This window comes from Macaca thibetana, chromosome 15 (genome assembly GCF_024542745.1).
Source record: "Macaca thibetana thibetana isolate TM-01 chromosome 15, ASM2454274v1, whole genome shotgun sequence".
Taxonomy (NCBI): domain Eukaryota; kingdom Metazoa; phylum Chordata; class Mammalia; order Primates; family Cercopithecidae; genus Macaca; species Macaca thibetana.
The window spans coordinates 10,957,423-10,977,953 of NC_065592.1; the positions used below are offsets into that span (position 1 = coordinate 10,957,423).

At 48.0% G+C, this 20,531-nt stretch overlaps 2 protein-coding genes across 4 annotated transcripts in view; one reads left to right on the forward strand and one right to left on the reverse strand.

The window, feature by feature from the left end:
• STXBP1 (syntaxin binding protein 1) overlaps positions 1-12,318 on the reverse strand; it is an 81,715-nt gene extending 69,397 nt beyond the window's left edge. For all 3 annotated transcript variants that reach the window (XM_050760021.1, XM_050760019.1, XM_050760018.1), the window contains exon 1: positions 12,083-12,318. In XM_050760021.1, coding sequence (XP_050615978.1) covers positions 12,083-12,119 — 37 coding nt within the window. In that variant the 5' untranslated portion in view covers positions 12,120-12,318. The remainder of the gene's footprint in view (positions 1-12,082) is intronic.
• PTRH1 (peptidyl-tRNA hydrolase 1 homolog) overlaps positions 1-20,531 on the forward strand; it is a 272,344-nt gene that overhangs the window by 93,515 nt on the left and 158,298 nt on the right. The window lies entirely within an intron of this gene.

Sequence of the window (20,531 nt, forward strand, 5' to 3'; positions counted from 1 at the left end):
TTGCCATGTTGCCCAGGCTGGTCCCAAACTCCTGGACTCAAACAGTCTGCCCACCTTGGCCTCCCAAAGTGCTGGGATTACAGGCGTGAGCTACCATACCTGGTCAAAAGTTTTGCTTCCTTGTTAAATTATAAGTCATAAGTTCCTTGAAGGCAGGGATTATGTCTGGTTCCTTTTGCCATTCCTCATGGTGCCTAGACTAGTTTATTACAGATGGCAGGCAGGCAACAAATAGCTGTGGAATTAAATTGCACACGTATAACATCTTCTCAGGTCCCAGACCGTTACAGGTCTTTCCCAAATTTCTCAACATTATGTGTTTTTGAACCCAAAGCTGATATCCTGGTGGTACACACCAGCTTGGCTGATACTAAAATAGTGAAAGTCTTCCATACTTGTTGGTATGTAGTCGCTGCCTTAAGCCCCTCATCTCCCTGCTGCGGGGTTCTTTTTCCTGGGACCCACTGGATATTCCCATAACTCAGCAGCCAAGAAAGCAATGCTGGCACAACCCAAGTCACCAAGGTTTTACTCCTGTGTAACAGCAACATCTGTTTGGACGAGTATTTTGTATTTTAAAATCACTTTTGCTTTTAGTTTTTGTTTGTTTGTTTGTTTTTGTTTTTGCTTTTTTTTGAGACAGAGTCTTGCTCTGTCACCCAGGCTGGACTGCAGTGCTGCAGTCTTGACTCCATGCAACATCCACCTCCCGGGTTCAAGTGATTCTCTACCTAAGCCTCCTGAGTAGCTGGGGCTACAGGCATGCACCACCACGCCCAGCTAATTTTTGTATTTTTAGTAGAGACAGGGTTTCACCATGTTGGCCAGGATGGTCTCGATCTCCCAACCTCAGATGATCCACCTGTCTCAGCCTCCCAAAGTGCTGGGATTACAGGTGTGAGCCACTGCACTCACTCAGTCTCACCTTTGCTTTTATACCTATTCTACCTTCCTATATAGTTCCTAGGAAAATTGTTTTTTTTTTTCTTCCAAAACCACATCTAGGATATTTTCTTAAGATAATAGGCCAGGCATGGTGTCTCACACCTGTAATCCCAGCACTTCGGGAGGCTGAGGCAGGAGGATCCCTTGAGCCCAGGAGTTTGAACTAGTCTGGGCAACACAGCAAGACCCCATCTCTTAAAAAAATACAAAAATGGCCGGGCGCGGTGGCTCAAGCCTGTAATCCCAGCACTTTGGGAGGCTGAGACGGGCGGATCACGAGGTCAGGAGATCGAAACCATCCTGGCTAACACGGTGAAACCCCGTCTCTATTAAGAAATACAAAAAACTAGCCGGGCGAGGTGGCGGGCGCCTGTAGTCCCAGCTACTCGGGAGGCTGAGGCCGGAGAATGGCGTGAACCCGGGAGGCGGAGCTTGCAGTGAGCTGAGATCCGGCCACTGCACTCCAGCCTGGGCGACAGAGCGAGACTCCGTCTCAAAAAAAAAAAAAAAAAAAAAAACAAAAAAAAAACAAAAATTAGCTAGGTGTGATGGTGTGCGCCTATAGTCCCAGCTGCTTGAGAGGCTGAAATGGGAGGATCACCTGAGCCCAGGAGGTCGAGGCTGCAGTGAACCATGATTTTGCCACTGTACTCCAGTCTAGGTGAAAGAGTGAGACTCTGTATCGGGAAAAAAAAAAAAAAATTCCTAGTAAATCTGTTATCAGATAGTGATGATTTTTTTTTCCCCTAAACTGTCTCATAGTTGCATGGAGAAACTGTGACATGGACAGGTCACCCACAGAATTGTATTTAACTTTGAAGTAAAACAAATGCTCATATTTAAGCACCCTCCTCCCTGGAGACCCAGGCTGTGCAATTAAATATTGAAGTTCTCTTTCTCAATGTAAATGTTTTAAACTGACCCTCTTTTAAAAGGACTTCCTTGATGATGTGCATTTAAGCGATACTCCAGGGAAAGTTCAGGACAAAGGTGTCAACTGGGCTAATAGCTTACCTTTCAAGTTAGCTTGCTCTCTTTTTTAAAAACATCTAAAAACTTACTATTCAGATGTAATTCACATACGCTTTGCCATTTTATGTAACTTACTTTTTTGAGACAGGGTCTTGCTCTGTCATTCAGGATGGAGTGCAGTGGCATGATCTTGGCTCCCTGTAGCTGGTCAGAATACTTTCATCACCCAACAAGAAGCCCCGAACCTATTAGCGATCACTACCCATTCTGCCCTCCCCCAGCCCCTGGCAACCACTAATCTACCTTCTGTCTGTGGGTTTGCCAACTCTGAATACTTCATATAAATGGGACCCATTCTGCCCTCCCCCAGCCCCTGGCAACCACTAACCTACCTTCTGTCTCTGGGTTTGCCAACTCTGAACACTTCATGTAAATGGGAGCATCCAGTACGTGGCCTTTGTACCTGGCTTCTTTCACTTAGCGTCATGTTTTCTTTCCTTTTTTTTTTTTTTTTTTTTTTTTTTTGAGATGGAGTTTTGCTCTTGTCGCCCAGGCTGGAGTGCAATCGCACAACCTTGGCTCAATGCAACCTCCAACTCCCGGGTTCAAGCAATTCTCCTGCCTCAGCCTCCCGGGTAACTGGGATTACAGGCATGCACCACCGCACCCGGCTAATATTTTGTATTTTTAGTAGAGATGGGGTTTCTCCATGTTGGTCAGGCTGGTCTCGAACTCCTGACCTCAGGTGATTTGCCTGCCTCAGTCTCCCAAAGTGCTGGGATTACAGGCATGGGCCACCGTGCCTGGCCCTCTATGTGTAATTTTTGAGGCACTGCCAAACTAGTTAACATTTTTTTTACTTTTATTTTTAGATGGAGTTTCTCTCTTGTCACCCAGGATGGAGTGCAATGGTACGATCTCGGCTCACTGCCATCTCCCCATCCTGGGTTGAAGCAATTCTCCTGCCTCAACCTCCCGAGTAGCTGGGATTACAGGTGTGTGCCACTACGGCCAGCTAATTTTTGTATTATTAGTAGAGTCACCATGTCGGCCAGGTTGGTCTTGAACTCCTGACCTAAGGTGATCCACCTGCCTCAGCCTCCCAAAGTGTTGGGATTACAGACATGAGCCACTGCGCCCAGCCTAAAGTTACCACTTTAAAAAACAAAAAACAAAAAAACGGGGTCTCACTCCGTCTCCCAGGCTAGAGTGCAGTAGGGCGATCTTGGCTCACTGCAGCCTTGACTTCCTGGGCTCAAGCAATCCTCCTGAGTAGCTGGGACTACAGATGGGGGACGCTATGCCTGGCTAATTTTTTTTTTTTTTTTTTTTTTTTTGAGACAAGAGTCTCATTCTGTTGCCCAGGCTGGAGTGCAGTGGTACTATCTCGGTTCACTGCAACCTCTGCCTCCTGGGTTCAAGCAATCCTCCTGCCTCAGCCTCCCAAGTAGCTGGGATTACAGATGTGTGCCACCACACCCCGCTAATTTTTGTATTATTAGTAGAGACGGGGTTTCACCACATCAGCTAGGCTGGTCTCGAACTCCTGACCTCAGGTGATCCACCCACCACGGCCTCCCAAAGTGCTGGGATTACAGGCATGAGCCACCACGCCTGGCAGGCTAATTTCTAAATTTTTTGTATAGACGAGGTCTCACTATTTTGCCCAGGCTGGTTTTGAACTCCTGGGCTCAAGTGAACCTCCCGCCTTGGCCTCCCAAAATGCTGGAATTATAGGCGTGAGCCTGGCCTAAGTTATCTCTTTTTACAAGTCAAATTTCTCTAGTACTTAAGGTCAAGCAGGATTTGCAGTACATTAAATCATTAGTAGAGGGAAAGTGCAAGTTTCAGTGTCTTGTTGGCAGAGCTGTGACTTACCCAGTGTCACCCATAAGTCAGGGGCAGAACTCGGAACAGAATCCAGAGGACCTGACTGCCACTTAGATCCTGTACATTTTTGGAAAAATTTAGGGAAAAAAACATTTTCAAGTATCAAAAATCAAGGAACAGAGGTTAAGAATACAGGCTTTATGTAATCTTAGCACTTTGGGAGGGTGAAGTGGGAGGGTCACTTGAGCTCAGGAGTTCAAGACAAGCCTGGGCAACATAGTGAGTCCTCATTCCTACTAAAAATTTTTTTAAAAATTGGCCAGGTGCGGTGGCTCATGACTGTAATCCCAGCACTTTTGGAGGCCAAGACAGGTGGATCACGAGGTCAAGAGATCGAGACCAGCCTGGCCAACATGGTGAAACCCTGTCTCTACTAAATATACAAAAAATTAGCTGGGTGTGGTGGCACACGCCTGTAGTCCCATTTACTCAGGAGGCTGAGGCAGGGGGATCACTTGAACCCGGGAGGCGGAGGTTGCGATAAGCCAAGATCGCACCACGCACTCTAGCCTGGTGACAGAGCAATATTCCATCTTAAAAAAAAAAAAAAAATTTGTTTTTAATTAACTAAGCATGATGGTGCGTGCCTGTAGTCCCAGCTACTTGGGATGCTGAGACAAGAGGATCGCTTGAGCCCAGGAGGTTGAGGTTGCAGTGAGCTATGATTGCACCACTGTGCTCCAGCCTGGGCGACAGAGACCTATCTCTGGAAAAAAAAAAAAAAAGTACAGGCTCTGCAGCCTGTGAACCAGAACACAAATGTGAGAAGACAGGTGTCAAGGTTAAGACTGATGCTCCAGCCAAACCACCAGGGTCCAAATCCTGCATCTGCCTCTTCTCATCTGTGGGACTTAGAGCACATTCTTCACCTCTGACTTCAATGTTCTCATCCACAAAGTGCAAGAAATACACCTCCCTCACAGGGTAACTATAGACATTCAATGAGTTAGCATACACAAAGCACTTAGTTTGGTATTTGGCACTTGTTGATGCGAAATAAATGCTACTTATTAAAACATTATAACAGGGCTGGAGTGGTGGCTCACGTCTGTAATTCCAGCACCTTGGGAGGCCAAGGTGGGTGGATCATTTGATGTCAGGAGGTCAAGACTAGCCTCGCCAACATGGCGAAACCCCCTCTAAAAAATATATATATACATATATATATATATACACAAAAATTAGCCAGGCATGGTGGTACACACCTGTAATCCCAGCTACTCAGCAGGCAGAGGCAGGAAAATCACTTGAACCCGGGAGGCAGAGGTTGTTGCAGTGAGCCGAGATGGCGCCACTGCACTCCAGCCTGGGAGACAGAGCGATACTGTCTCAAAATAAATAAATGCATACATACAAACATTATAACAACAAACTGATAACCTTGGGGAATCATCCTAAACTCTCTAGCCTCCGTTTTCTCAGAGTAGAAGAAGACTAATGAGTGTAACTCATGGGATCATTGTGAGGATTAAATGACAACATACGATGTGCCTAGGACAGTGTCTGGCACCTAATAAGTGATCAATAGATTTAGTTTTTATTACAGTTTTTATTCTAAGCAAAGCAGTAATTTTTAGATTTAGATTCAAAGTTCAGACCAATTGATCATAATCTATAACCTGATAAATACTGAAGCCACTTCATAAGAGAGACTGAATTGACTTGGAAAGTGCAACTTTCAAAGATTTCTTTGCCCGTGTATTTATTTGGGGGGGGGCTGGGGATTAGTGAGGGACATTGAGGAAAGAGGAATATCTGTCTTTCATAGGCTGGGTCTGACACCTCTGATCTCTCCTGCTTTCCACTTACAATTTGGCCCTAAAAGAGCTAGGTGGATGATGACTGAACTCACTTCTTGGGCTGCTGAGTACGGTGAGAGGATAGGAGGAGCCGCAGTCCTTAGACAAAGGCCCCTTCTACTCACTTCATCCCCTGGCAGAGAAAAGCAGGGGCAAGGGAACCTTAGAATTCAATCATCGGGGAAAATGTTGGAGGGGTGGCTATAGAGGGGATGATGAGAAAATGTGTTTCTTGACCAGTGATTCAGAATTTTTATGACTAGCTTTGGCTAGTTACATTATTAGAAAGTACATGGTCTGAAGCAGAGTTTCTGCTTGCCTGGAACATTAGGATGTCCCCCTTGTTCTAATACTAACCCATAATGAACCCAAATGGACAGGAACGTTTATAGCTATTTTTGTCAGCTGCAATTCTTCAGTCCCAGAGTCTGGGCCTTTTGTGTGTCTCCCTGGTGCTCCAGGATTGATGGCCTTCCTCCTACCCACCCTTCTAGTGGGTTACACGGGGCATCGAGGGGCAAAGTGGACTGGTCTAATGAAGAGCTCAGCCTTTTGGAGCCAGAGAAGCCTAAGTTTGAATTCCAGCCTTACCACTTGTGTGCACTGTTATGTGACTTTATCTGTACCTCAATTTCCTCATCTCTAAAATGGGGATAGTTTATATCTACTTAGGACTTTTTTTTTTTTTTTTTTTTTGAGACGGAGTCTCGCTCTGTCGCCCAGGCTGGAGTGCAGTGGCCGGATCTCAGCTGACTGCAAGCTCCGCCTCCTGGGTTTACACAATTCTCCTGCCTCAGCCTTCCGAGTAGCTGGGACTACAGGCGCCCGCCACCTCGCCAGGCTAGCTTTTTGTATTTTTTTAGTAGATACGGGGTTTCATCTGTTAGCCAGGATGGTCTCGAGCTCCTGACCTCGTGATCCGCCCGTCTCGGCCTCCCAAAGTGCTAGGATTACAGGCTTGAGCCACCGCACCCGGCCAACTTAGGACATTTAGCATTAAGAATAGTATATTTGGCCGGGCGCAGTGGCTCACGCCTGTAATCCCAGCACTTTGGGAGGCCGAGGCAGGCAGACTAACTGAGCTCAGGAGTTCAAGACCAGTCTGGGCAACAAGATGAAACCCCGCCCCTACTAAAATACAAAAAATTAGCCGAGAGTGGCAGTGTGCGCCTATAGTCACAGCTACTCATGAGGCTGAGGCAGGAGAATTGTTTGAACCCGGTAGGCGGAGGTTGCAACAAGCCAAGATCGCACCACTGTACTCCAGCCTGGGCAACAGAGTGAGACTCTGTCTCACAAAAAAAAAAAAAAAAAAAAGGAATAGTATACTTAAGTGACTAGGACAGTGCCTGGCACATCATAGGTTCTCAGTAGGTAGTCATTCTTGTCATGACTAGAGCCTGGCACAAGCTGGGGAACTTGGTGGTACTGAGCCAGAACCAGAGATGCATTCTCTGCTTTCCTGTTAATAAAAAATATTTTTAAAACCTTTAATTTTTACATTATAAAACTAGAACACACTATAAATTTTAGAGAAGAAAATCAAATAATACAGAAGTGTGTAAAGTGAAGGCATCTGGTTGCTGGTCTTGCTCTCCTCCCCGCTTTCCTACTGTGTCCTAGCCCAGTTCTGAAGCTCGTTTTCATTCTGGGGTAAGAGAGCCCCCAGGATGGCCTCCAGTGGTCCCTGGTTCCTGGTATTCATGCGCTTGTATAGTCCCCTCCCACCTTGTGCCAGGGTTGGTCTGTGTGGATAGGGTATGGTAAAAGTGATGATGGCCCTTCTAAATTAGGTTATAGCAACTGCGGTCTCCAGGTCTCCATCTCTTTTGGGTGGCTGGCTCTGGAGGAAGCCAGCTGGCCATGCTGTGAGCTGCCCCAGGCGAAGCCCCTGTGGCAAATAACTGAGGTATCCGGCCAACAGCCTGCTGGATAACTGAGGCCTGCCAACAACAGGAGTGCCATTGGAGGTGGATTCTTCAGTGCTGGTCTGGTCTTGAGATAGCTACAGCCCATTGATTTAACCTCCGGAGGGGCCCTGAGCCACAACCTCCCAGCCAGGTTGCTCTCCTCCCAGATCCTGACCCTCAGGGATGTCTGAGACAATAAATGACCATTGTTTTAAGCTGCTAAGTTTTGGTGTAATTTGTTATGCAGCAATAGATAACTAACTGATGTCTTTTGTCTATTTTTATTTAGTTTTTTTTTTTTTTTAACATTTAAGAAAGCTCTTTACAGATAGATAGATAAATAGATATTGGTCCTTTGTTATATGCTGTAGATGCTTTTCAAGCTTATTAGTCTTTTATATTGCTTTTTGGTGTTTTTACTGAATAGAAGTGTAGTCATATCTGTCAGTCTTTTCCTTAATGTTTTCTAATAATGTTTAGAAAGCTACTGCACAGGCCGGGCGCGGTGGCTCAAGCCTGTAATTCCAGCACTTTGGGAGGCCGAGACGGGCGGATCACGAGGTCAGGAGATCGAGACCATCCTGGCTAACACGGTGAAACCCCGTCTCTATTAAGAAATACAAAAAACTAGCCGGGCGAGGTGGCGGGCGCCTGTAGTCCCAGCTACTCGGGAGGCTGAGGCCGGAGAATGGCGTAAACCCGGGAGGCGGAGTTTGCAGTGAGCTGAGATCCAGCCACTGCACTCCAGCCTGGGTGACAGAGTGAGACTCCGTCTCAAAAAAAAAAAAAAAAAAAAAAAAAAAAAAAGAAAGCTACTGCACAATAATATAAGGAAACGTACATCTGTTATGGTCTACTACCTTTATCATTTTATTTATTTAATCCCTATGGGACTTATTTTTGTGAACATGTGAAATACAGAAGTAAATTTATTTTCCCCACCAAAATGTAGCCAACTGCCTGAATATCGTATGTTGAGTTTTCTTTCCTTTGCTCACTGACTTAAAATGCCACCTTTGCCATATACGGGATTCTTGTCCCGACCTACTCTAGACTTCTTGTTCTATGTCATTGATCTTTTCATTTTCCCCCTTCATTTGGAAGTGCTACAATGTTTTGGTAACCGTAGCTTCACAGTATGTTTTGAATCTGGTAGGTGAAAATTCCCATTTTCTTTTTTTTCAAAAATTTCTTAGCTTCTCTTAGCTTAGCTTTTACCATTCCAGATGAATGTTAGGACTTCTGTAGGAATTTTATTAAATGTATAGGTTAATTTAGCAACAACTGATTTTTTAAATATTCTTCCATAAAGCAACATAGCATTCTTCTCCATTTATGAAGGTCTTGCTAATCTCCTATCAGACTTATTGCTAGAGTTTGTTGTGACAGCACTGTGCTAGATACTAGTTCTTGCCCCCAGCGAACTTATGGTCTTACAATTAGTACAAATCATTTATTAATTTCAATTGTGATAGGAATTACAAATGAATGGTCCAGAAAACGGTGAGTACAGGGAGGCCTGATGGGATTGGGGAGGTGAGAGGTTTCTCTACAGGGACATTTAAACTACTCCTTTTACTTCTGGATTACTAAGAGTTTTTGCTTTGTTTTTAAAAGCAGATTAACTTGTTTTTCAGTTGCTACTGAAAAGATCATATAGTTTTAAAATTTTCATTTCTTAATGTCATTCTAATATTGAACTATTGTGTTTCTGAAACAAGCTCTACTTGATCAATTTTTTTTTTTTTATTGTATAATAGGTTCCTTTTTTTTTTTTTTGACACAGAGTTTGGCTCTTGTAGCCCAGACTGGAGTGCAGTGGCGCAATCTCAGCTCACTGCAACCTCTGCCTCCCGGTTCAAGCAATTCTCCTGCCTCAGCCTCTTTTAGAGAAAAGGGCAAGTCTAGAAACCCCATCCAAAATTAGAAGCCAGAATTAACCTGCATCACTGACAAAGGATTTCAACATTTTTTTCCCCAAAATTTATACCTAATTGTTATAGGAATAGAACTCTATTAACATAATCCCCAATTATTTTCTTTTTTCTTTTTTTTTTTTTTGAGATGGAGTCTTGCTCTGTCGCCATGCTGGCATGCAATGGCACGATCTCGGCTCACTGCAACCTCTGCCTCCCAGGTTCAAGCGAGGGTTCAGCCTCCTGAGTAGCTGGAATTACAGGCACCTGCCACCACACCCAGTTAATTTTTTATTTTTAGTAGAGACAGGGTTTCACTGTGTTGGTCAGGCTGGTCTCGAACTCCTGACCTCAGGTGACCTGCACGCCTCAGGCTCCCAAAGTCCTGAGATCCAGGCATGAGCCACTGCGCCTAGCCATATTCACCAATTTCATGTAAAATTGCTTTGTTATCTTTGTGTACAATGGGTTTGCTTTATTTTGGAAAGTAAATTCTGACCATGCTGCATATTAATTTTTTTTTACCTTTATGCTTGCTTCTAATTAAAGGTGGGGGAGGGGAATTATGGAGCCACTTGCATAAACAAGGGTTCCGGCAAAATGATGCAAAAACTTGATTTCTATAACACTTGGGGATTTTATCTTCAATGTGTAGTATTCAAATATACCATTTTATTTTACGTTTATATTTACAGAGATGGGGTCTCACTATGTTACCCAGGCTGATCTTGAATTCCTGGGCTTAAGCAATCCTCTCATTTCAGCCTCCCAAAGTACAAATATAACATTTTAAAGAATACAACCTGTAAGATTCTATTCCATATTTCACTACCCTTTAAAAGGATATTGGAAAGAAAATATATATACAGAATAATTAAGTTATTTTTTACTAATGTTACAAGGAAATGCCCACCAAGTTTTACAAAATTAACACTGATTGTGTCAAGTCACTTAACTGCTCCAAGTCTCCATTTCTTACTCATGGGTAAAAGGAGATGTTGACATTAGAGGATCCCTACGGGTCCTCGTAGCCCTAAACACCTGAGAACAAGTATCAGAATCTGTACTGCATGGGTACAACGCAGGTGTTATGATGAGCACCTTTAAAAATTTCGTTTTATTTGGGGCTCAGTTTTTATAACAATTTTCTTCTGATGTAATAGGTGAGGTAAGGTTTTACAACGAGATTTCTCAGTAGGAGTATTTTCTATATATCAATGAAAAGAATGGGGAGGGGAGATAAAACAGCTATGGTGCTCAACAAGAACACTACATGGCCAAAAGCATTCCACAGACAGCGAGCGCTATGATAGGAGAGAATCATTGGAAAGGAAACTAAATTTCCACCATTTTATTCTTTTTCCTTTCTTATCCTCTCCTACAGAGAAAAGCCCAGTTTTCATCTTCACTTAATCCCCAAAGGGACAGCAAAAGCCACAGCAATCCTTACACATTTTTTTGCTATAAAGAAATGGACAAATTATTGACAAGGGACTGTTTTTCCACACATATCACCAATCTGATTTACTACTGAGGACGCCGTTTTGTAAATGTCACCCACCATCAGCCCTCGCTCCGCTGCGGCCACCATTCGCCGCCACCCATTTTTAAAAATCCATTCATGTGGTGCCTTTCATCCAAACCCATAAACAACCATTTCCTCCCTGCCACCGTGGTCTGAGCTCCTGAAACGTTCGGCTACTGCAGGGCCGAGCCCCGCAAGCAGGGAGATTGCAGACTGCGGCGCTGGGCGGCGGACACCGAAGCTCTCCTCATCTCCCGAGTGGTTTCAGGGGTTCAGGACCCTGATAAGTCCCCACCCTGGAAGCCAAGCCCCGGGAAGGGGAGGAGTGAGGTGGCCCCGGCCCAGCAGAGCTCTCAGCCTCCGGAAAACAGGCGTCTCCTCCCCAGGCCGGGGACGGCCCAGTCTCCCAGGTGGGTCCCGCAGGCAGGGACCGCGGCGCGGCCCGGGGCGGGGGAGGAGGACGCAGGCCGGGATCTCGCCCGTCACGACTCACCCAGGAGGGTGGGGAGGAGGAGGGACTGCAGGAAACGGGAGCGGAGTCTGGGCGCTCAGGGAATAAAGACGAGGAAGGGGAGAGGGGACTGAGGGGAAGGTAACGGGGGTGAAGATGGGGGTGCGGGGCAGGATGACGGGCTGCAGGGGGTAGAGGCGAGATGAAGGAGAGGGACGCGTGTTGGGGGTGACAGAGGGGGAAGGGGGTGGGATGGGGAGAGGCGGGATGGAGAGAGGTGGGGTTAGGTAGGGTAGGGGTGGGGGAAGGGGGAAGGATGGGGCGAGGGTAGAGAAATGAGGGTGAAGGGAAGAGCGGGAGGGAGGGATGGAGGGGAAGGAGGATGCAGGGAAAAGGGAAGACAGGGACGGCGAGGAAGGAGGATGGGAAGGGAGGAGGGCGGGCTGCAGGGGGAGGGTTTGGGTGAAACGTGAAGTGAGGGAGGGGAGAGCGGGGGAAGCCTTCCTCTAGCGCGGGCGGCGCCTGAATAACGGGACCCCGCGGGCCAGGAGCCTCGGGTCAGGGGCGCAGGGCGGGCAGCCCGCTTGGAGGCCTGGGCGCTGCGGGCAGGGGCCGCGCGGGGCTCCTCGGGAGCCGCAGTCCCCGCCTGCTGGAAGGACCCCGGCGCCACTTACTCTCTCCAACCACAGCTTTGAGGCCAATGGGGGCCATGGCGCTGCGCGAGTCTCCCGGCTCCGATCTCCTCCTCCCGCGACGCCTGCGGACCCCGCCGCCTCCTCAGGTGGGCGCGCTGGGCCGGTCGCAGCTCTCCACCCCGCAGCCGCGCTAGGGACCGACTGACGCGCGGACTGGGCGCGGGGGCGCGGCGCGAGCCAGAGCGAGGCTGCCCGGCCGCCGGCGCGCGCGGGGGCGGGGCAAGCCGGGGGCGGGGCCTCGCTCCGGCCGTCGGCGTCACCCACTCGCCTCCGCCAATCGCACTGCGGCCCGGGGACTCAGCCCCGCCCCCCGAGATGCGGCTGGGCGCGAGGCGGCGGCTGGCTGGTGCGGAGCCGCGCCCTCCCCCTCACCTCACGCGCCGCGCGCGCTCGGGGCGCGGGGTACCCAGGCCTCCTCTTTCCCCTCCTTGCTGGGATCCCTGGCTACAGGCTACCGACGCGCTCCATCTGCCTGAAACCCCGCTCGGGTCCTGTCTTTCCTCTTTCTTGGAGCTTCCGTTTTTTCCCTGCCCACGGAAAGAGCTTGGAGGCGAGATCTCTTACTAGCAGCGCCCACTCCCAGCCGCAGCGAAGCCAGGATGAATCCACCCACAATACCTCCCTCTCGCTGGGCACCTGCATCCGTGCATCCACCAACACTGAGTTCTTGTGTCAAACTCCGTGCCAAGCACCTCACGGGCATCATCTCATCAAATCCTCCAATCATTGGGCATTGCTTTTTGTTTTGTTTTGTTTATATTCCTCTTAGCTCATACCTATGGGCATTATTTTTAATCTCCATTTTCCGATGTAAAAACCAAGGCGCCGAGATACTGGAAATAGCACGAGACTTACCTTCAGGCAGCATCCGATAGCTAATGTTCAGTATTCTGTCTCTTTTACGTGTAAGCCGTTATTCTGTTCGCTGGAGCCACAACCAAGTACAAGGCAGAATCTCATCCTGCTTATAGGGCGCTCAGAGTTTAGAAGTTTCTAAGCCCCAAATCTGATACGAATATACTGTGGGACCGACTCTGGTCTCAGTATCTCCTTCCTGGAGTCCGTATTTACTAAAGCGGTCCCAGGTCAGTTTTTGCTCGACTTTCTTTGTTAATAGGAGATACTACTTTTCTTTTCTTTTCTTTTTCTTTTTTCTTTTTTCTTTTTTTGAGACAGAGTCTCGCACTATCGCCCAGGCTGGAGTACAGTGGCATGATCTTGGCTCACTGCAACCTCCGCCTCCCAGGTTCAAGCGATTCTCCTGCCTCAGCCTCCGAGTAGCTGGGATTACAGGCGCCCGCCACCACCGCCCGGCCAATTTTTTGTATTTTTAGTAGAGACGGGGTTTCACTATGTTAGCCAGGCTGGTCTCAGATACTGCTTTTGAAATATGGGCAGGGCTTGCTTTTGGCTTCAAAGTAACACAAATTGAGCCAATTAAAAATTTTTTAAAAAGAGAGCTAGTAGTAGTAAAAACCAGTGAATATTCATTAAATATTTGGAATACATTTGAGCTAGGTTTTTAATCTTCACATTATTAAGATGTGTAATAATATTTTACAGATGATGAGTTGAGATTCAGAGTGGATAAGTGCTTTATTAGTAAATGACAAAGGAAAGATCCAATTCTAGAATCTGAATTCTGAACCATTATTTTATACCGAGGGAAAAAAAAAAAACTGCTGAGGACTAAGGAGGAATTTTCCAAAGTCACAGAAGCTGAACCAGGACAAGAGGTCACATGTCCTACTTCAGTCACCAGCCCCAGGACAAGCAGATCTGACCATCTTCTCACCATCACCCCAAACTACCCCCAACAGAACCTTCTGATGGGTTCAGAGAGAGATAAGGTGTTAGTGTGTCAACTCTCTATGTCTGGGCCTTGCCTTTTGCCCAGGAAACATATTGATGGCCCCTGGGCACATTTGGAGGAGGAGATAGTGTGAAAATGTGGGGGGACCTAGGATGCACTGGTAATGCCACATGCTTCCTCCTTCACCAGCTGGCGCGTATTAGCAGAGACTCCACGGTGTCTGCATCTGCCATGAAAATATAAATTCAAAGCTGGAAAATTCCTTAGCAGCTAAGGAGTAGGAATGGCCAAGGGCTCCTCTTGTCACTCATCCAGTTGGTGGGTCAAGAAGCGTTTACTGAGTGCGGCCAAGGTCTGGGCCATGTGGTGTGGGTAAGAAGGAGACAACTTCTGCCCTCGAGAAGCTGGTATTCTAGCTGAGGTGACAGACAGGAAACAAGGTTTTACAGCATTGAGTAACTGTTCTGACAAGTGCTGAAGCAGATGGAGAAGGGACTGTGAGAGTGGATAGCAGGGCACCTTGCCCAGTGGACTGGCTGGGGTAAAATCAGAGCTGGCTTCTTGAGATGGGAAAACGGTGGTAAGAGGGGCCTGGGAGAGTGTCTAGGCAGATATACGGTAGGTGCAAAGACCCAGTGGCAGAAAGGAGTTTGGCTCTTCCAGGAACAGAGAAGGGGCATCAGGACTAGACAGCAGAAAGCCTGAGGGGTAGGGTGGGAGGAAGAGCCCCCAGGGGTAGGCCTGGATGCAGGAATCCAGGACTTCTTAGTGGCCTGGGATCCGTGTGCAGGGACCTTCTCAAAGGTCACAGCCAATAAAATATAGTAGCTTCTTATTTTCTGTAGAAGGAAGGACAAAAAAAAAAAAAAAAAGCCTTTCCTGCAGATGTGTACCTGAGATGTTCACTGGGGATGACAAAAATCAGAAAGGATTTTTTTTTTTTTTTTGAGACGGAGTCTCGCTCTGTCGCCCAGGCTGGAGTGCAGTGGCCGGATCTCAGCTCACTGCAAGCTCCGCCTCCCGGGTTCACGCCATTCTCCTGCCTCAGCCTCCCGAGTAGCTGGGACTACAGGCGCCCGCCACCTCGCCCGGCTAGTTTTTTGTATTTTTTAGTAGAGACGGGGTTTCACCGTGTTAGCCAGGATAGTCTCGATCTCCTGACCTCGTGATCCACCCGTCTCGGCCTCCCAAAGTGCTGGGATTACAGGCTTGAGCCACCGCGCCCGGCCCGGATGTTTTTTTAAAGTAGCATGATTGAAAGATAGAGCGGGCTGACAGACTGTGAATTCACCCAGGAATTCAGGTTGGGAGCGCTGATTTGGCACCCAAGACCTGGTTGGAGACCTCTTGACATCTTTGAGTCTTGGTTTCCCCATCTGTGAAACGGGGACAAATAAAACTTCCAGGCCTGTCTCCCAGGGTGACTCCCAGCCAGCAAAATGATCCACTTGAAAGGGCAAAATACGGCTGGGCGCGGTGGCTCACGCCCGTAATCCCAGCACTTTGGGAGGCTGAGGCGGGCAGATCACGAAGTCAGGAGATCGAGACCATCCTGTCTAACACAGTGAAACCCCGTCTCTACTAAAACTACAAAAAATTAGCCGGGCGTGGTGGTGGGCGCCTATAGTCCCAGCTGCTAGGGAGGCTGAGGCAGGAGAATGGCGTGAACCCGGGAGGCGGAACTTGCAGTGAGCCGAGATGGCGCCACTGCACTCCAACCTGGGCTACAGAGCGAGACTCTGTCTCAAAAAAAAAAAAAAAGAAAGAAAGAAAGAAAGAAAGAAAGAAAGGGTAAAATACTCCCTCAACTATCACACAATACTACTCTTTGCTCTGTATTCTTTATTTGCATTTACTGGGAGTTTGATACATGCCAGGCACTGTGCAAAAAAAGCTCTCATGAATTTTCACTGGATTCTCACTACTGCCCTATGAGGTTTGTGCTATTATTATCTCCACGTTCCTGGGGCGCAGAGAGATCAAGTCACTTGTCCAAGGTCACACAGCTCTAATCGTAAGCCAGGACTCGCGCTCTGACTTCCTAATGACCAGGGGAGAACGTCCAGCGCCCAGACCTAAGGTAAGGTTTGGCTGTGTGGACAGCTCGTTGGAGAGTATTGGCAAAGAGAATCAGCACCCTCGGGAGTTTGGACCCAGGCGGGTCCGCCCCCGCGGCCCGGGCCCAGCGCCAGGGCCAGCCGGGGTAGCAGCCGCAGGATGCACAGGGATGGTCGGCGGCACCAGCCAGCGGGCGTGCAGGTGTGCCCGCAGCTGCGCATGCGCGGCCTGCAGCCTCTGCAGAGCCTGGTGCGGCCAGGCGCTGGGGTGGTAAGAGTCCTGTGATTTACGCACAGGTCACATGACGGCGGGGAGTGCTCCAGGTGGGCCGACCGCAGCAGAGAGGAGCGGGGGAGAGGCTGGCGATCAGGACAGATGGAGAGGGAGCGGCCTGGAGGGACCGAGAACGAGGAGACAGAAATAGCAATGGAGCCAACCAGCGGGGGAGAGGCCACCCCTCCACCGGACCTACTGAGTCCTTCACGCGGTATCACAGGCTTGGCCCCCCTCTACACACCTGGAGCCTGTTGCAGAGCCCTGGGGCCAGTCTGGGAGCTTGACAGCCTCGGGCTGCACCTCCCTCCCTTCTGCTTTTAAGCTGCATCATCAGCTGCAGTGTTCTGTGTTCACCCACATCCCCTCCTCTTGGCCTCTGGGCCATTTGATTTTAGGAGCAGTTTCTAAAGAATTCAACAAGATAATATTTATAAGGTACTTTATCCAGGACTAGGAACCTGGTAAGGCTCAAATGAATGTTAGTTATTAATATCCTTCTTAAAAATGACACATCATTAGGCTGAATTAAATCACTGCTAAATAGATAGGTATGGGTTATGGAGAGTTCAGTCTGCGTCCTGCTTATTTGCTGCTAGATTCATTGGCAAGAATGAAAAGTAATTGTTTCTGTCGCTGTCGCCTCCACCCGCACTACCATGCATACACCTACAAAGAGTGGCTGGGCCTGGACTACTTAAGTTTGAGACATCCTTGCCCTCGAGTGAACTAACAGTTTTTGAGTTTGAGGCCACACTGCAGTATCAAAAAGGCTTTGTTTTCAAAAGCCCAGGTGAGGGCCTCAACTTCAAGGGACCGCAGAGGCCAGGGTAATGTAATAGCACAGATGTAGCCAGCTGCAGAGCACATGACTTGCCCAGAGGAATAGTGCTTGCTCAGCTCCAGTCAGTGGTTTCCCTGCAGCAACTGAGGGTCTAGAATGTAGAAATTACGCAACATCTCCCAATGCTTAGGTATTGCAATGGAATTTTTTTTTTTTTTTTTTTGAGTCAGAGTCTCACTCTGTCGCCCAGGCTGGAGTGCAGTAGTGTGATCTCTGCTCACTGCAAGCTCCGCCTCCCGGGTTCAACCGATTCTCCTGCCTCAGCCTCCTGAGTAGCTAGGATTACAGGTGTGTGCCACCTGGCTAATTTTTGTATTTTCAGTAGAGTCAGGGTTTCACCATGTTGGCTAGGCTGGTCTCAAACTCCTGACCTCAAGTGATCCTCCCCCCTCAGCTTCCCAATGTGCTGGGATTTCAGGCATGAGCCACTGCACCAGGCCAACAATGGATTTTTTTTTTTAAACCTGTAACTCAGCCCCAGGAAATCCTGAGGACATATGCCCTGCATGTTAAAAGATGTTAACACCACACTGCCCAAACAAAACACATATGAGGACCACATTCATTCCCACACTACCTGCATGCAAACTCTAAGGAACTGGAATACTTCTAGGCCGGGTGCAGTGGCTCACGCCTGTAATCCCAGCACTTTGGGAGGCCGAGGCGGGCAGATCACGAAGTCAGGAGATCGAGGCCATCCTGGCTAACACGGTGAAACCCCGTCTCTACTAAAAATACAAAAAACTAGCCAGGCGTGGTGGCGGGTGCCTGTAGTCCCAGCTACTCAGGAGGCTGAGGCAGGAGAATGGCGTGAACCCGGGAGGCGGAGCTTGCAGTGAGCCGAGATGGCGCCACTGCACTCCAGCCTGGGCAACAGAGTGAGACTCCGTCTCAAAAAAGAAAAAAGGAACTGGAATACTTCCTCCCAAAGTGAGAGGTCGGATTCCCCCAAGGGCAAGAAGAAGGAGCAGCAGATGCCCAGAGAGGCACTGATGCTCCCCCACTCATATAAAGTCCCCTGGTGAGCAGGGCTTTGGACTATGGGTGGGGATGGTGTAAATGGCTGGGCACCAAGCACTAGGACTTCAGCCTCTAGGGCCACAGAGGGGATCCTTCTGCTTAGCCAGGCTCTGGGTCAGCGTGTATTGCCAGTAGGGCCCTTCCCTTTTTCTTGGACTGGTAAACCCTGTAGTTGAAGCTTCTGAGAGCAGCTGATGTGGACAGCTCAATTTTGCCCAGACTGTGTAAGCCCTTGAGTCCTGGTACAAGCCCAGGAACAAAGAGGAGCCACTGGAAAAAAAAAAAGCCAGACATTAGAAGTCTCAGTGACCTTAGCCAGTGGGGGCTTAAAGCGGGTTTTATCCAATTAAAAAAGAAAGAAATATGGAATTTTTTACATCTTAGGTATCAGAGAAAAATTCATACCTTTTAACAAATTAAATCATTATCAAGCCTGGGCATGGTGGCTCATGCCTATAATCCCAGCACTTTGGGAGGCTGAGGCAGATGAGTTGCTCGAGCCCGGGAGTTTGAGACCAGCCTGGGCAACATGTTGAAATCCCGTCTTCACTAAAAATACAAAAATTGGCTGGGCATGGTGGTGCATGCATGTAATCCCAGCTAACTAGGGGCTAAGGTGTGAGGATCGCTTGAGCCCTGGAGGTCGAGGCTCCAATGAGCCAAGGTTGCACCGTGGTACTCCAGCCTGGGAGAAAGAATGAGACCCTGTCTAAAAAATAAATAAATAAATAATTGTCAAATCCCAGAGCAAAGAGTTTTCATTCCAACTGGGGAAACTGTTTTGTTCATACATGTTTTGTTTCTGGCCATTTTGGCATTTCAACTGAGCCTGGAGGCTGAGAAGAGAGAGGGGTTCCAATTCAATTTTTATTTATTTATTTATTTATCTTTTGAGATGGAGTCTTGCTCTGTGGTCCAGGTTGGAGAGCAGTGGCGTGATCTCAGTTCACTGCAACCTCTGCCTCCTATACTCAAGCAATTCTCATGCCTCAGCTACCCAAGTAGCTGGGATTATAGGCGTGCTCCATGACGCCTGGCTAATTTTTGTATTTTTAGTAGATAGGGGTTTCACTATGTTGGCCAGGCTGGTCTCGAACTCCTGACCTCAAGTGATCCACCCACTTCGGCCTCCCAAAGTGCTGTAATCACAGGTGTGAGCCACCACATCTGGCCCAAATCCAATTTTTTTAAAAACAGCATAAATAGGCCAGGTGAGGTGGCTCACGCCTGTAATCCCAGCACTTTGGGAGGCCGAGGCGGGTGGATCACCAGATCAGGAATTCGAGACCGGCTTGACCAATATGGTGAAACCCATCTCTACTAAAAATACAAAAATTACCTGGGCGTGGTGGTACAAGCCTGTAGTCCCAGTTGCTCGGAAGGCTGAGGCAGGAGACTCGCTTGAACCCTGGCGGCAGATGTTGCAGTGAGCTGAGATTGTGCCACTGCACACCAGCCTGGGCAACAGAGTGAGACTCCATCTCAAAAAAAAAACAAAAAACAAAAAACAATTAGCTTGGCTTGGTGACACATGCCTGTAATCCCAGCTACTTGGGAGACTGAGGCTGAAGAATCACTTGAACCTGGTGGCAGAGGTTGCAGTGAGCTGAGATTGTGCCACTGCACTCCAGCCTGGGCAACAAAGCGAGACTCAGTCTAAAAAATATATATATTATTATTTATCAATTAAAAATAATAAATAAAACATTTTTTAAAAAGAATAGACCCATGCTTCCTAAACTATGCATAGAGGCACCCTTGTGTACTACACTACATTTACAGGAGCATGATAGAATATTTTAAATTTTTACTTTATCTTATTTTTTTTGAGACAGGATCTCACTCTGTTGCCCAGGCTTGAGTGCAATGGCATGATCATAGCTGACTGCAACCTCAAACTCCTGGGGTCAAGCGATCCTCTTACCTCAGCCTCCTGGGTAACTGGGACTACAGGTGCATGCCATCACACCCAGTTAATTTTTTTTTTTTTTTGAGATGGAGTCTCACTGTCACACAGGCTAGAGTGCAATGGCATGATCTCGGCTCACTGCAACCTCCACCTCCTGTGTTCAAGTGATTCTCCTGCCTCAGCCTCCTGAGTAGCTGGAATTACAGGCGCACACCACCACGCCCAGCTAATTTTTATATTTTTAGTAGAGATGGGGTTTTACCATGTTGGTCAGGCTGGCTTCAAACTCCTGACCTTGTGATCCACCCACCTTGGCCTCCCAAAGTGCTGGGATTACAGGCATGAGCCACCGCGCCTGGCCATTTTTTTGTATTTTTTATACAGACAGGGTCTCGTTATGTTGCCCAAGCTGGTCTTGGACTCCTGGCCTTAAGCAATCCTCCAGCCTTAGCCTCCCAAAGTGCTGAGCTTATGGGTGTGAGCCATTGTGCCCAGCCTATACATATATATA